The sequence below is a fragment of the Oncorhynchus masou genome, unplaced genomic scaffold, assembly GCF_036934945.1.
Source record: "Oncorhynchus masou masou isolate Uvic2021 unplaced genomic scaffold, UVic_Omas_1.1 unplaced_scaffold_1440, whole genome shotgun sequence".
Lineage (NCBI taxonomy): Eukaryota > Metazoa > Chordata > Actinopteri > Salmoniformes > Salmonidae > Oncorhynchus > Oncorhynchus masou.
In genome coordinates this window covers 78,995-93,331 of record NW_027004368.1, presented here as the reverse complement: position 1 = coordinate 93,331, position 14,337 = coordinate 78,995, and the positions used below count along the sequence as shown (strand labels likewise).

Below are 14,337 nucleotides of genomic sequence, written 5' to 3'. Positions count from 1 at the left end.
TGCTCTAGTCAGGGGGCTGTAGTGCTCTAGTCAGGGGGGCCCACAGTGCTCTAGTCAGGGGGGCCCATGGCTCTCTAGTCAGGGCCCATAGCGCTCTAGTCAGGGGGGTCCATGGCTCTCTAGTCAGGGCCCATAGTGCTCTAGTCAGGGGGGCCCATGGCTCTCTAGTTAGGGCCCATAGTGCTCTAGTCAGGGGGGCCCGTGGCGCTCTAGTCAGGGGGGCCCATAGTGCTCTAGTCAAGGGGGCCTATAGTCCTCTAGTCAGGGGGGCCCATAGTGCTCTAGTCAGGGGGGCCCGTGGTGCTCTAGTCAGGGGGGCCCGTAGCGCTCTAGTCAGGGGGGGCCCGTAGCGCTCTAGTCAGGGGGCCCGTAGCTCTCTAGTCAGGGGGGCCCGTAGCGCTCTAGTCAGGAGGGGCCCGGAGTGCTCTAGTCAGGGCCCATAGCGCTCTAGTCAGGGGGGCCTGTAGTGCTCTAATCAGGGAGGCCCGTGGCGCTCTAGTCAGGGGGGTCCGTAGCGTTCTAGTCAGGGGAGGCCTGTAGCGTTCTAGTCAGTGCTCGTAGCGCTCTAGTCAGTGGGGGCCTGTAGCGCTCTAGTCAGGGCCCGTAGCGCTCTAGTCAGGGGGGCCCATAGCGCTCTAGTCAGGGGGGCCCATAGCACTCAAGTCAGGGGGCCCCGTAGCGCTCTAGTCAGGTGGGCCCGTAGCGCTCTCGTCAGGGCCCATAGAGCTTTAGCCTAAAGTAGTCCACTAAGTAGGGGGTCGGGTACCATTGGGGATGTATCCTATCTCTCTGTTCTTATCACTTCCTCAATAAAACAGTTTTATGGTTTTGAGATTTCTGTTTTGAATGTCAACCCAACCTGTTTATATGTGGTTCTATAAACACGTGTTGTCTCTCAGGAATCAGCTGAACTTTATAACAGAGGAGCTGGAAAACCCATACAGGTGAGTGTCCATACAGCTGACATTTAGGGTGCGTCCACGATGGGCCCTGGTCAACAGTAGTGAACTATGTAAGGAACAGGGTGCCATTTGGGACTTAGACTGGATTTCCACTCATTCATCAGATACTCCAAAGTGACTACCAGTGCAGTGAGTGCATCATATACTGCTCACTAGTAGCAGTGCGTGGGTAATATCACTGGGGAAGCCAAGTGTGGGTAATATCACTGGGGAAGCCAAGTGTGGGTAATATCACTGGGGAAGCCAAGTGTGGGTAATATCACTGAGGAAGCCAAGCGTGGGTAATATCACTGGGGAAGCCAGGTGTGGGTAATATCACTGAGGAAGCCAAGTGTGGGTAATATCACTGAGGAAGCCAAGCGTGGGTAATATCACTGGGGAAGCCAGGTGTGGGTAATATCACTGAGGAAGCCAAGCGTGGGTAATATCACTGGGGAAGCCAAGTGTGGGGAATATCACTGGGGAAGCCAAGCCAGTTTAAAAGCCATTAAACAAATTAGTACAATCAACATAGCTAAATATCATGTGACTATCCATAGTACTTGTGTGGGTGTTCAAGTATAAAAAACTTGTTGACTCACCCTATTTGTAGACGAGTTGAACACCAGTGCCATCCTCCTCTCTTTCATGTTCGCTTTTAGTTTGTAGACGAGGCAACCTGGCTAAAAAAACTTACTAGACTAGCTTCCTCGCTGGGCAACAATGAACCAGCTACGTTATTTAGCTAGTTAATGTGAGCATACTATATCTAGGCTACATGTTGAACATTGTCTCAGGCCAGTGGCACAACCTGTGCATTTATGGCTTGATCAGAATCGCTGTTATCATCTTTGGCCTGTACAGAGAATTAAGTAAAAACCAGTCCAAATCTCCGTGTCCATCTATCCATGGTTTAGGAAAGGGCTGATTTAGCTAGCTAGCTACTGCAGGACACTGTCACGCCCTGGTCTTAGTATTTTGTGTTTTCTTTATTATTTTGGTCAGGCCAGGGTGTGACATGGATTATTTATGTGGTGTGTTTTGTCTAGGGTTTTTTTGTAGGTTATGGGATTGTGGTTAGTGGGGTTGTCTAGAAAAGTCTATGGTTGCCTGAAGTGGTTCTCAATCAGAGGCAGGTGTTTATCGTTGTCTCTGATTGGGAACCATATTTAGGCAGCCATATTCTTTGAGTGTTTGGTGGGTGATTGTTCCTGTCTCTGTTTGTTTGCACCAGATAGGGCTGTTTCGGGTTTTCACGGTTATTGATTTTGTATACTGTTTGTGTTTATTAAAGATGTATACAAATAACTGCATTTTGGTCCTCCTCTCTTTCGACGGAAGAAAACCTTAACAGACACAAGCAAACCAGAAACAGACAAGTTTTTCTGACAATGATTACGTTTTGCCCAGGATGTGATTTGATTGGTGTGAAGCCAAATCCAAAGTGGCCTCCCTTGTGGGGTGGTTTTGCTGCACCAGGACTATCCACAGTTGAGCTCATCTCAATGATGATTGGTTAATTATTTTATTTTAAAAAATATCAAAGGAAGTCAAATGCTCGCTGGCATCAATCAATCAAATGCTTCTGCGGTAACATGTCATACTCATTTTGGCCAGACAGCATCGGATACATCTGCTACACATACTGAGACAGAGGGGCGCTGTTTCCCTCGCTCTCATGATTTCTCTGATGAGATAGATTCAGCCACTTGAGGTTCTGAGAATGTTTGATTCAGCCACTTCAATTGATTCAGCCACTTCAATTGATTCAATCATCTCAATTGATTCAGCCATCTCAATTGATTCAATCATCTCAATTGATTCAGCCATCACAATTGATTCAGCCACTTCAATTGATTCAGCCACCTCAATTGATTCAGCCACTTAAGAATTGATTCAGCCACTTCAATTGATTCAGCCATCTCAATTGATTCAGCCACTTCAATTGATTCAGCCACCTCAATTGATTCAGCCACTTCAATTGATTCAGCCACTTCAATTGATTCAGCCACAGATAAATTGATTTAATAATTGTATTTGTTTTATTGGTCTGATTTTCGGGGAAGCCTGGGTTCCCTTGGCATTCACACACCACTGCCTTTCCTGGTGGGGAGACAACAAGAGTTTAATCAACTCTCTGTCTCTGTCTCCATCTGTGTGCTACATAATCCTCTCTATCTCACACTAACACTCTCTCTATATCTCTCTCTCTATATCACTCTCTATATATATATATCTCTCTCTCTCTATCTCACTCTAACAGAAACCTTCCCCTGGCCATTATCATTGGTATTCCCTTGGTGTCTGTGAGCTATGTGCTGGTCAACATTGCCTACTTCAGCGCCATGACCACTACGGAACTACTGCAGTCTCCCGCTGTTGCTGTGGTAAGAGGGTCGTCATGGAGATAGACAGAGGAAGCCATTGGTGTGGCTCATCATATCTCCCTTAGCAAGAACAAGACACATTCTTTCAATAACAAACAATTACATTTTATTTATTGTCCCCCCCCCCCCCACCGTGTCCTCGGAGGGACTTGTTTGTGCCCCTTAGACTTTTGGTGACAGAGTGCTGTACCCCCTGTCGTGGGTAGTCCCTGTGTTTGTCGTCTTCTGCCCCTTAGACTTTTGGTGACAGTGTGCTGTACCCCCTGTCGTGGGTAGTCCCTGTGTTTGTCGTCTTCTGCCCCTTAGACTTTTGGTGACAGAGTGCTGTACCCCCTGTCGTGGGTAGTCCCTGTGTTTGTCGTCTTCTGCCCCTTAGACTTTTGGTGACAGAGTGCTGTACCCCCTGTCGTGGGTAGTCCCTGTGTTTGTCGTCTTCTCCACCTTCGGAGCAGCCAATGGGAGCTGCTTCACAGCCGGCAGGTAAAGGGACAACTTCAGGAAGACATTGTTTTTTGCTCATCAAATTTAATCAAAACAAATGTATTTTATAAAACCCTTTTTACATCAGCAGTTGTCTCAACGTGTTTAAAAGATTGAATCTGCTTTTCTAAAAGAACAGAGCACAAGCAGAGTTAAAAATGGTGAGAAGAAAGAAAGAAAACCAAATTCAGGTTCAACATATTGCCAATATTGTGTTGAACTAACATGTTTGTGCTCTGTCCCACCTCAGGTTGACCTATGTGGCAGGAAGAGAGGGTCACATGGTAAAGATCTTGTCCTACATCAGTCTGAAGCGTTACACTCCTTCGCCCGCCATCATCTTCAATGTAAGTCTGAGATACAGTGCAAAAGTATTCATCACACTTGGTGTGTTTTTTCCTATTTTGTTGCATTACAACCTGTAATTTAAATAAATTTTTATTTGGATTTCATGTAATGGACATACACAAAATAGTACAAATTGGTGAATCTCTTATTTTGAAACCTTTCAAAAAAAACTTTAAGGAAAAAGCATAATCTGAGAACGGCGCTCAGAACCCAAAACAACCAGTGGAATGTCCGCCATTTTGGAGTCAACAAAGATAGAAATAACACCGTAAATATTCACTTACCTTTGATCTTCATCAGAATGCACTCCCAGGAATCCCAGTTCCACAATAAATGACTGATTTGTTCCATAAAGTCATTTATGTCCAAATAGCCACTTGTTGTTAGCGTGTTCAGCCCAGTAATCCATCTTCATGAGGCGCAGGCACTTCGTCCAGACAAAAACTAGAACAGTTCTGTTACAGTCCTTGAGAAACATGTCAAACTATGTATGGAATCATCCTGTTTGCAATAAGGCACTAAAGTAAAACTGAAAAAAATGTGGCTAGGAACTTAACTTTTTGTCCTGAATACAAAGCGTTATGTTTGGGGCAAATTGAACATGTCACATGACTGAGCACCAGCCTTCATATTTTCCAGCATGGTGGTCGCTGCATCATCATTTATCCTTTCAGGGGACGGGTGAGCTAACGTAGGCTAATGTGATTTGCATGAGGTTGTAAGTAAACAAGAAAATTTGCCAGGACAAATTTTGAACAGAAATGCAAAGGTTCATTTGATCAGTCTGACTTTGCACACACACTGCTGCTGACTAGTGGCCAAAATCTAAATTGCAGCTGGGCTGGAATATTTCATTATGGGTTTTCTCTTGCATTTCCAAGATGATGGTCAAAAAAAAAAAAAGAAAGGGTATTTTTTTCTTTGGATTATCTTTTGCCAGACCTACTGTGTTATATTCTCCAACAGTCCTTTCACATTTACATAAACTACAAAGTGTTTCCTTTCAAATGGTACCAAGAATATGCATATGCTTGCTCCAAGGCCTGAGTTACAGGCAGTTAGATTTGGGTATGTGGTTTTAGGCAAAACATTGAACAAAAAGGGGCGATCCCTTAAGATGTTGTTAACAAGAAGACTTTGAATGTTCACGAGTGGCCTAGTTACAGTTTGGACTTAAATCGTGTTGAGAATCTCTGCACATCAGTTGGTAGAGCATGGTGCTTGCAGTGTAAAGACAGTAGGTTTAATTCCCAGGAAGAAACAAACATAAAATGTCTGCATGAATGACTGTAAGTCGCTTTGGATAAAAGTGTCTGATAAATTACATTATATATTATAGCAATGATCAACTACCAACTAACACATTACTGCCCCCCAGTGGTCTAACCTATAACCTGACCCATCACTTTATACATTACTGCCCCCCAGTGGTCTAACCTATAACCTGACCCATCACTTTATACATTACTGCCCCCAGTGGTCTAACCTATAACCTGACCCATCACTTTATACATTACTGCCCCCAGTGGTCTAACCTATAACCTGACCCATCACTTTATACATTACTGCCCCCCAGTGGCCTAACCTATAACCTGACCCATCACTTTATACATTACTGCCCCCCAATGGCCTAACCTATAACCTGACCCATCACTTTATACATTACTGCCCCCCAGTGGCCTAACCTATAACCTGACCCATCACTTTATACATTACTGCCCCCCAATGGCCTAACCTATAACCTGACCCATCACTTTATACATTACTGCCCCCCAGTGGTCTAACCTATAACCTGACCCATCACTTTATACATTACTGCCCCCCAGTGGTCTAACCTATAACCTGACCCATCACTTTATACATTACTGCCCCCCAGTGGTCTAACCTATAACCTGACCCATCACTTTATACATTACTGCCCCCCAGAGGTCTAACCTATAACCTGACCCATCACTTTATACATTACTGCCCCCCAGTGGCCTAACCTATAACCTGACCCATCACTTTATACATTACTGCCCCCCAATGGCCTAACCTATAACCTGACCCATCACTTTATACATTACTGCCCCCCAGTGGCCTAACCTATAACCTGACCCATCACTTTATACATTACTGCCCCCCAGTGGCCTAACCTATAACCTGACCCATCACTTTATACATTACTGGTCCCCAGTGGCCTAACCTATAACCTGACCCATCACTTTATACATTACTGCCCCCCAGTGGTCTAACCTATAACCTGACCCATCACTTTATACATTACTGCCCCCCAGTGGTCTAACCTATAACCTGACCCATCACTTTATACATTACTGCCCCCCAGTGGCCTAACCTATAACCTGACCTATCACTTTATACATTACTGCCCCCCAGTGGCCTAACCTATAACCTGACCTATCACTTTATACATTACTGCCCCCCAGTGGCCTAACCTATAACCTGACCCATCACTTTATACATTACTGCCCCCCAGTGGCCTAACCTATAACCTGACCCATCACTTTATACATTACTGCCCCCCAATGGCCTAACCTATAACCTGACCCATCACTTTATACATTACTGCCCCCCAGTGGCCTAACCTATAACCTGACCCATCACTTTATACATTACTGCCCCCAGTGGCCTAACCTATAACCTGACCTATCACTTTATACATTACTGCCCCCAGTGGCCTAACCTATAACCTGACCCATCACTTTATACATTACTGCCCCCCAGTGGTCTAACCTATAACCTGACCCATCACTTTATACATTACTGCCCCCAGTGGCCTAACCTATAACCTGACCTATCACTTTATACTTTACTGCCCCCCAGTGGCCTAACCTATAACCTGACCCATCACTTTATACATTACTGCCCCCCAGTGGCCTAACCTATAACCTGACCTATCACTTTATACATTACTGCCCCCCAGTGGCCTAACCTATAACCTGACCCATCACTTTATACATTACTGCCCCCCAGTGGCCTAACCTATAACCTGACCTATCACTTTATACATTACTGCCCCCCTGTGGTCTAGCCTATAACCTGACCCATCACTTTATACATTACTGCCCCCCAGTGGTCTAGCCTATAACCTGACCCACCACTTTATACATTACTGCCCCCCAGTGGTCTAGCCTATAACCTGACCCATCACTTTATACATTACTGCCCCCCAGTGGTCTAACCTATAACCTGACCCATCACTTTATATATTACTGCCCCCCAGTGGTCTAGCCTATAACCTGACCCATCACTTTATACATTACTGCCCCCCAGTGGTCTAACCTATAACCTGACCCATCACTTTATACATTACTGCCCCCCAGTGGTCTAACCTATAACCTGACCCATCACTTTATACATTACTGCCCCCCAGTGGTCTAACCTATAACCTGACCCATCACTTTATACATTACTGCCCCCCAGTGGTCTAACCTATAACCTGACCCATCACTTTATACATTACTGCCCCCCAGTGGTCTAACCTATAACCTGACCCATCACTTTATACATTACTGCCCCCCAGTGGTCTAACCTATAACCTGACCCATCACTTTATACATTACTGCCCCCCCAGTGACCTTTTTTTTCTCAAGTTCCTTAAATGTGCTGCTACAGTTTACCCTGTTGTGGTGGTTGTTGTGATTGTAGGGTATTCTGGCCATACTCTACATTATCACAGCAGACATCAACACCCTGATCAACTACTTCAGTTTACCCTGTTGTGGTGGTTGTTGTGATTGTAGGGTATTCTGGCCATACTCTACATTATCCCGGCAGACATCAACACCCTGATCAACTACTTCAGTTTCGCCCAGTGGGCTTTCTACGGACTCACAGCTCTCGCTCTCATCGTCATGCGCTTCACCAGGAAGGAACTCAAGAGGCCCGTCAAGGTAAGACTAGATTCACATTGTCATACATCCAAGTCCTGTATATTAATTTTTGTATTCAGCCTTTATTTAACTGGGCAAGTCAGTTAAGAACAAATTATTATTTTCAATGATAGCCTAGGAACAGTGGGTTGACTGCCTTGTTCAGGGGAACAGTGGGTTAACTGCCTTGTTCAGGGGAACAGTGGGTTAACTGCCTTGTTCAGGGGAACAGTGGGTTAACTGCCTTGCTCAGGGGAACAGTGGGTTAACTGCCTTGTTCAGGGGAACAGTGGGTTAACTGCCTTGCTCAGGGGAACAGTGGGTTAACTGCCTTGCTCAGGGGAACAGTGGGTTAACTGCCTTGCTCAGGGGAACAGTGGGTTAACTGCCTTGTTCAGGGGCAGAACGACATATTTTTTTACCTTGTCAGCTCAGGGATTCGATCTAGAAACCTTTCAGTTACTGGCCCAAAGCTCTAACCAGTAGGCTACCTGCAGCCCCTCATCTCTTGGCTATTGGAAGAACATAGTTAATTTCTTGAAACTCCCCATCCCGGATCCGGGATCGTGACTAAAGCCTCAGGCTCATTAGCATAACGCAACGTTAACGATTTCTGAAAATCGCAAATAAAATGAAAATAATGCGCCTACTCTCAAGCTTAGCCTTTTCTTAACAACACTTTCATCTCAGATTTTCAAAATATGCTTTTGAACCATAGCAATTCACTAATTTGTGTAAGAGTATGCTAAGCTAGCTTAGCATTTTGAGTAGCATTTAGCACGCAACATTTTCACAAAAACCAGATAACCAAATAAATAAAATCATTTACCTTTGAAGAGCTTCGGATGTTTTCAATGAGGAGACTCTCAGTTACATAGCAAATGTGCAGTTTTTCCTGAAAGCGTCTTTGTGTAGGAGAAATCGCTCCGTTTTATACATCACATTTGGCTACCGAAACGAACCGAAAATTCAGTCACCTACAACGTCAAACTTTTTCCGAATTAACTCCATAATATCGACCGAAACATGGCAAACGTTGTTTGGAATCAATCCTCAAGGTGTTTTTTCACATATCTCTTCATTGATATATCGTTCGTGGAAGCCTGCATTCTTCTCTGAATTCCATGGAAAAATACTTGCAGCTGACTTTTGCGCACCAATTTCGGCGCAGGACACCGGGCGGACACCTGGTAAATGTGGTCTCTTATGGTCAATCTTCCAATGATATGCCTACAAATACGTCACAATGCTGCAGACACCTTGGGGAAACGGCAGAAAGGACTGACTCACTCCTCTCGCATTCACAGCCATATAAGGAGACAATGGAAAACGGAGCCTCAAAATCCTGCTCCTTTCCTGGATGCCGTCTCATCTCGGTTTTGCCTGTAGCTCACGTTCTAGGGCACGCACAGAGAATATCTTTGCAGTTCTGGACACGTCAGAGTGTTTTCTTTCCAAAGCTACCAATTATATGCATAGTCGAGCATCGTTTTGTGACAAAATATTGCGCTTAAAACGGGCACGTCTTTTTATCCAAAAATTATATAGCGCCCCCAGAGTTTCAACAGGTTAAAAATATCATGTTGAGCTCGTGGACGGTCAGTCCTTACATCCATAGCTCTGTCTATACATTTTAGAGTGGTTCCATTTCTCCAGTCACATCCCTCAGCTGGTTACCACAACAAATGGGGTGGTAACCTGTTTTTAGAGCAATACTGTCCCAGATCCCTCCTGTGAGACTGACAGGTGGTTATGTCCTGGTTGTCCCCCAACAGTGTCCCATGCCCATAGCAGTGCTGGTGGTGATCGTGTCCTGCTACCTGGTCCTAGCACCGATCATAGACAAGCCAGAGCTGGAGTATCTGTACTGTACCATCTTCATCCTCAGCGGTCTGCTGCTCTACTTCCCCTTCGTTCATCGCAGGTTCAGCTGGACACACAGGGTCATGAGTGAGTAACTACCCACTGCTCAGAGTTGTTGACACTCGAGTGTTGAGAGAGAGCCTTTATCTCAAAATGGCCGCCTATTCCCTTTGGAGTGCACTCGAAGACAACACTGGCTTGTGTCCCAAAATGGCCCCTTATTCCCTGTGTAGTGCACTACCCTATGGGCCCTGGTGAAAGGTAGTGCACTATAATATAGGGGATAGGGTGCCATTTGGGAAGCAGGCACTATTATCTTCTGCAACTTGGGTCTTTATGTATCAAAATGTTTTATTCCTCAGTGAGCGGTAGTGGAGTTCTTCCCTTTACATAACTACAGTCATTGTGGAGTTCAACTCAGAAGGTCACAGAGCCTATAGATCATGCTGTGATTGGGCTGATGTCACCTTTATCAACCTTTTATTAAAGTTTATTTATTTATTATTCACCTTTTAATTAGCCTGATTGGTCCAATCTGACCTTTAACCTCTCACCTCCCCTGCAGGGCCAATCACCATGCATCTCCAGCTGCTGATGGAGGTCGTTCCTCCTGAGAAAAACGAATAGAGGAAGATAATAAACAGCCTAAACTGACTGATGTGGACAAATGTATTGTGCATCCCAAATGGTACCCTTTACCTTATGTGGTGCACTACCCCATAGGCCCTAGTCAAAAGCAGTGCACTACTTAGGGAATAGGGTGCCAATTGAGACACAGCTTTAGGGTACTGTAGGTACTGTACTGTCTCATAATGAACCTTCTGTACTGTGTCATAATGAACGTTCTGTACTGTCTCATAATGAACGTTCTGTACTGTGTCATAATGAACGTTCTGTCCTGTCTCATAATGAACGTTCTGTCCTGTCTCATAATGAACGTTCTGTCCTGTCTCATAATGAACGTTCTGTCCTGTCTCTTAATGAATGTTCTGTCCTTTCTCATAATGAACGTTCTGTCCTGTCTCATAATGAACGTTCTGTCCTGTCTCATAATGAATAATGAACGTTCTGTCCTTTCTCATAATGAACGTTCTGTACTGTCTCATAATGAACGTTCTGTACTGTGTCATAATGAATGTTCTGTCCTTTCTCATAATGAACGTTCTGTACTGTCTCATAATGAACGTTCTGTCCTGTCTCATAATGAACGTTCTGTCCTTTCTCATAATGAACGTTCTGTCCTTTCTCATAATGAACGTTCTGTACTGTCTCATAATGAACGTTCTGTACTGTCTCATAATGAACGTTCTGTACTGTGTCATAATGAATGTTCTGTCCTTTCTCATAATGAACGTTCTGTACTGTGTCATAATGAATGTTCTGTCCTTTCTCATAATGAACGTTCTGTACTGTCTCATAATGAACGTTCTGTACTGTCTCATAATGAACGTTCTGTACTGTGTCATAATGAATGTTCTGTCCTTTCTCATAATGAATGTTCTGTCCTTTCTCATAATGAACGTTCTGTACTGTGTCATAATGAATGTTATGTCATTTCTCATAATGAACGTTCTGTACTGTGTCATAATGAAGGTTCTGTCCTTTCTCATAATGAATGTTCTCTACTGTGTCATAATGCTGGAATCCTGCCTGTTTCTCTCCCATGAGACTTTCGCCAATATAGATTGTCTATTTAATGCCCCTCTGTGTTTAAACTCTGCTTAGGAGGACATATTTGCTTTTAGGATACAGCCAATTTATATTGAAGACATAGAGGCTCTGCTTAGCAGGTTGGCATCAGCCGTCTACATGGTCTGGATCCCAAACTAATTGACTGGATATAGGAGGTCAATGGCTGCTTCTCAACTCACACCCTATGCCCTAGGGAACAAGGCGCCATTGGTCTGCTTCTCAAATCATACCCTATGCTCTAGGGAACGGGGCGCCATTGGTCTGCTTCTCAAATCACACCCTATGCCCTAGGGAATGGGGCGCCATCTCAAATCACACCCTATGCCCTAGGGAACGAGGTGCCATCTCAAATCACACCCTATGCCCTAGGGAACGAGGCGCCATTGGTCTGCTTCTCAAATCACACCCTATGCCCTCGGGAACGGGGCACCATTGGTCTGCTTCTCAAATCACACCCTATGCCCTAGGGAACGGGGCGCCATCTCAAATCACACCCTATGCCCTAGGGAACGGGGCGCCATCTCAAATCACACCCTATGCCCCAAGGAACGAGGCACCATCTCAAATCACACCCTATGCCCTAGGGAACGGGGCGCCATCTCAAATCACACCCTATGCCCTAGGGAACGGGGCGCCATCTCAAATCACACCCTATGCCCTAGGGAACGGGGCACCATCTCAAATCACACCCTATGCCCTAGGGAACGGGGCGCCATTGGAGACCCTGACAATATGCTGTTCTTGTACATGACTAGTGAGAACATAAGAGACCAAAATGATGTCATATTCTCTTGCTTTTTATTTGTCCTCGACATTGTTAAAAATCCCTCATGTTTGCGCTGTTCAAGCACTTGTATATAATCTAAGGTTTAAATTGTATTTGACAAGTTAAAAGACATATTTGTCCCTTGTTGTCTTCTATCTCTCCACCAGCTGCCTGTTGAACCTGGGGACACGGTTCATCTTATAGTGCCTACTGTGTGATGTATTCCTGTCACTCTAAACTCAATGGAGATTTTATACGACTGACTTCAACAGTTTCAAAACCTCTTCTCTTCTCCGAGTTGAAAAGTAGATAGTGAGTTGTTGTGTTTGTGAATAAAACAGTTTACCCTTCAATTAACTTTCTCTTCTACTCCAACAGCATCATTGAATTCTATCGAAAAAGCTAAACCATCCGAACTTCCCAACCGTCTCCAAAATGTAAACGTACCATGTGCTCCGCTAAATTTATATCGTACGTCTGTCGATTCATTAAACATGTAAAATCCTGACTGCACAAAACTGGTATTTCTCTGTTATTCCTTAGAATTCATCCGGTTTAACTTTCTCCTCTATGATACATTTATTTAAATACGACTCCCATCTCAATATATTAATCCAGCAGATCATTTTGGGCAACACAACGTATTACATTGAAATTGCCTCGCCAATATTTTTTAAATGAATTATCCTCTCAATTCAACCTAAACAACCGATTAAAAACTTTCAGTTCATATCTTATACAAACACTAGCGACTGTATTTTTCCAGGCAAAATATATACAAATAGTTGAATTACAATCTAAAATCAATTTTAGTCTATCGGTCTCAAGGCTGAGATACGAACCTCAGTCTCCCACGTTGTCGTCAAAAACTTCACCGCTGAACCACCAACGCTATTGAAAGTTTCCTCGCCAATAACGATGTTATTATAATTGTCTGTAGTCGCCAACTCCGGCACCGAGAATTCCCAGAAAATAGTCCTAATTTAAACCCTTCCCGACTATTTTAGCAGCATCAGCTTCTATTCAGGGTTCATCATCGTCTTTGTCTGAGTCAGACGCCATCTTCCCTTTTTACCCATCTTTCCCTGGAGTTTCTGTTTACAATCGCAGCGCTGATTTTGTTTATCCACATGGAGCATCGCATTCCCTAGCGAAATGTCCGTTTTTATTACAATTGTAACATTTTAGCCCCCTCTTTCTCTCGTCCTTTCTGTTTCTACCTCCCGTTGCTCTGTCTTCTAGCACTGCCATTAAGAACTCATCTTTCTTATTCTCTTGACTGACCCTATATACTTCTAAAATGGATTCCTGTCCTTCTCCTCCCGCCCGTGGGTTCAGTAAGGCAATTAGGGGATATTGACTGAGCTCTTCTCCTTTCTCAGCCTTGACTCTTCTGGCTGCCGTCGTCTCACCACCACGACCCCATCATCGGGCGGCAGGGTAGCCTCGTGGTTAGAGCGTTGGACTAGTAACCGGAAGTTTGCAATCTACCAGGGTTGGGTATAATTTAGGCTTATGAGAGCCCTCCAGAGGAGCTGTGGGAGTTACCACTCTCTGCCCCTCTGCCCGTTGTTTATTTGTTCTATCATTGATTCCAGTTTTTCTTTATTTAAACGTCCATCAAATTCGTACTTACTCCTCCATGTCTGGCTAAAATAGGTGTTCCTCATCTTCTTCCTGCATATATTTCTCATCTCCCGTTCATTTCCTCCTCTGAGGATTTACTACTCATGTTTAATAAATCCCTGCCGCTCCTAGTAGCAATGTTCCTACTTACTATCTATGTGTATATATTTCTATGTTCTATGTATGTGTTGTTTACCCTTACCTAGTTCTCTCCTTCGTTTTCTCCTTTGTGGAAACATTGTCTTTAGCGTGGTATTTATCACTATCTATGTGTATGTATTTCTATGTTCTATGTATGTGTTTACCATTACCTAGTTCTCTCCTTTGTTTTCTCCTTTGTGGAAACGTTGTCTATAGCATTG

The 14,337-nt window shown here is 44.2% G+C and overlaps 1 protein-coding gene across 1 annotated transcript in view; it reads left to right on the top strand.

Moving 5' to 3' along the window:
• LOC135530852 (b(0,+)-type amino acid transporter 1-like) overlaps positions 1-10,943 on the top strand; it is a 55,482-nt gene extending 44,539 nt beyond the window's left edge. The window contains 7 exon segments of the mRNA XM_064959024.1: positions 900-944; positions 3,205-3,328; positions 3,705-3,808; positions 4,059-4,155; positions 7,900-8,049; positions 9,804-9,978; positions 10,457-10,943. Coding sequence (XP_064815096.1) covers positions 900-944; positions 3,205-3,328; positions 3,705-3,808; positions 4,059-4,155; positions 7,900-8,049; positions 9,804-9,978; positions 10,457-10,518 — 757 coding nt within the window. The 3' untranslated portion in view covers positions 10,519-10,943.
• Positions 10,944-14,337: the final 3,394 nt, after the last annotated feature.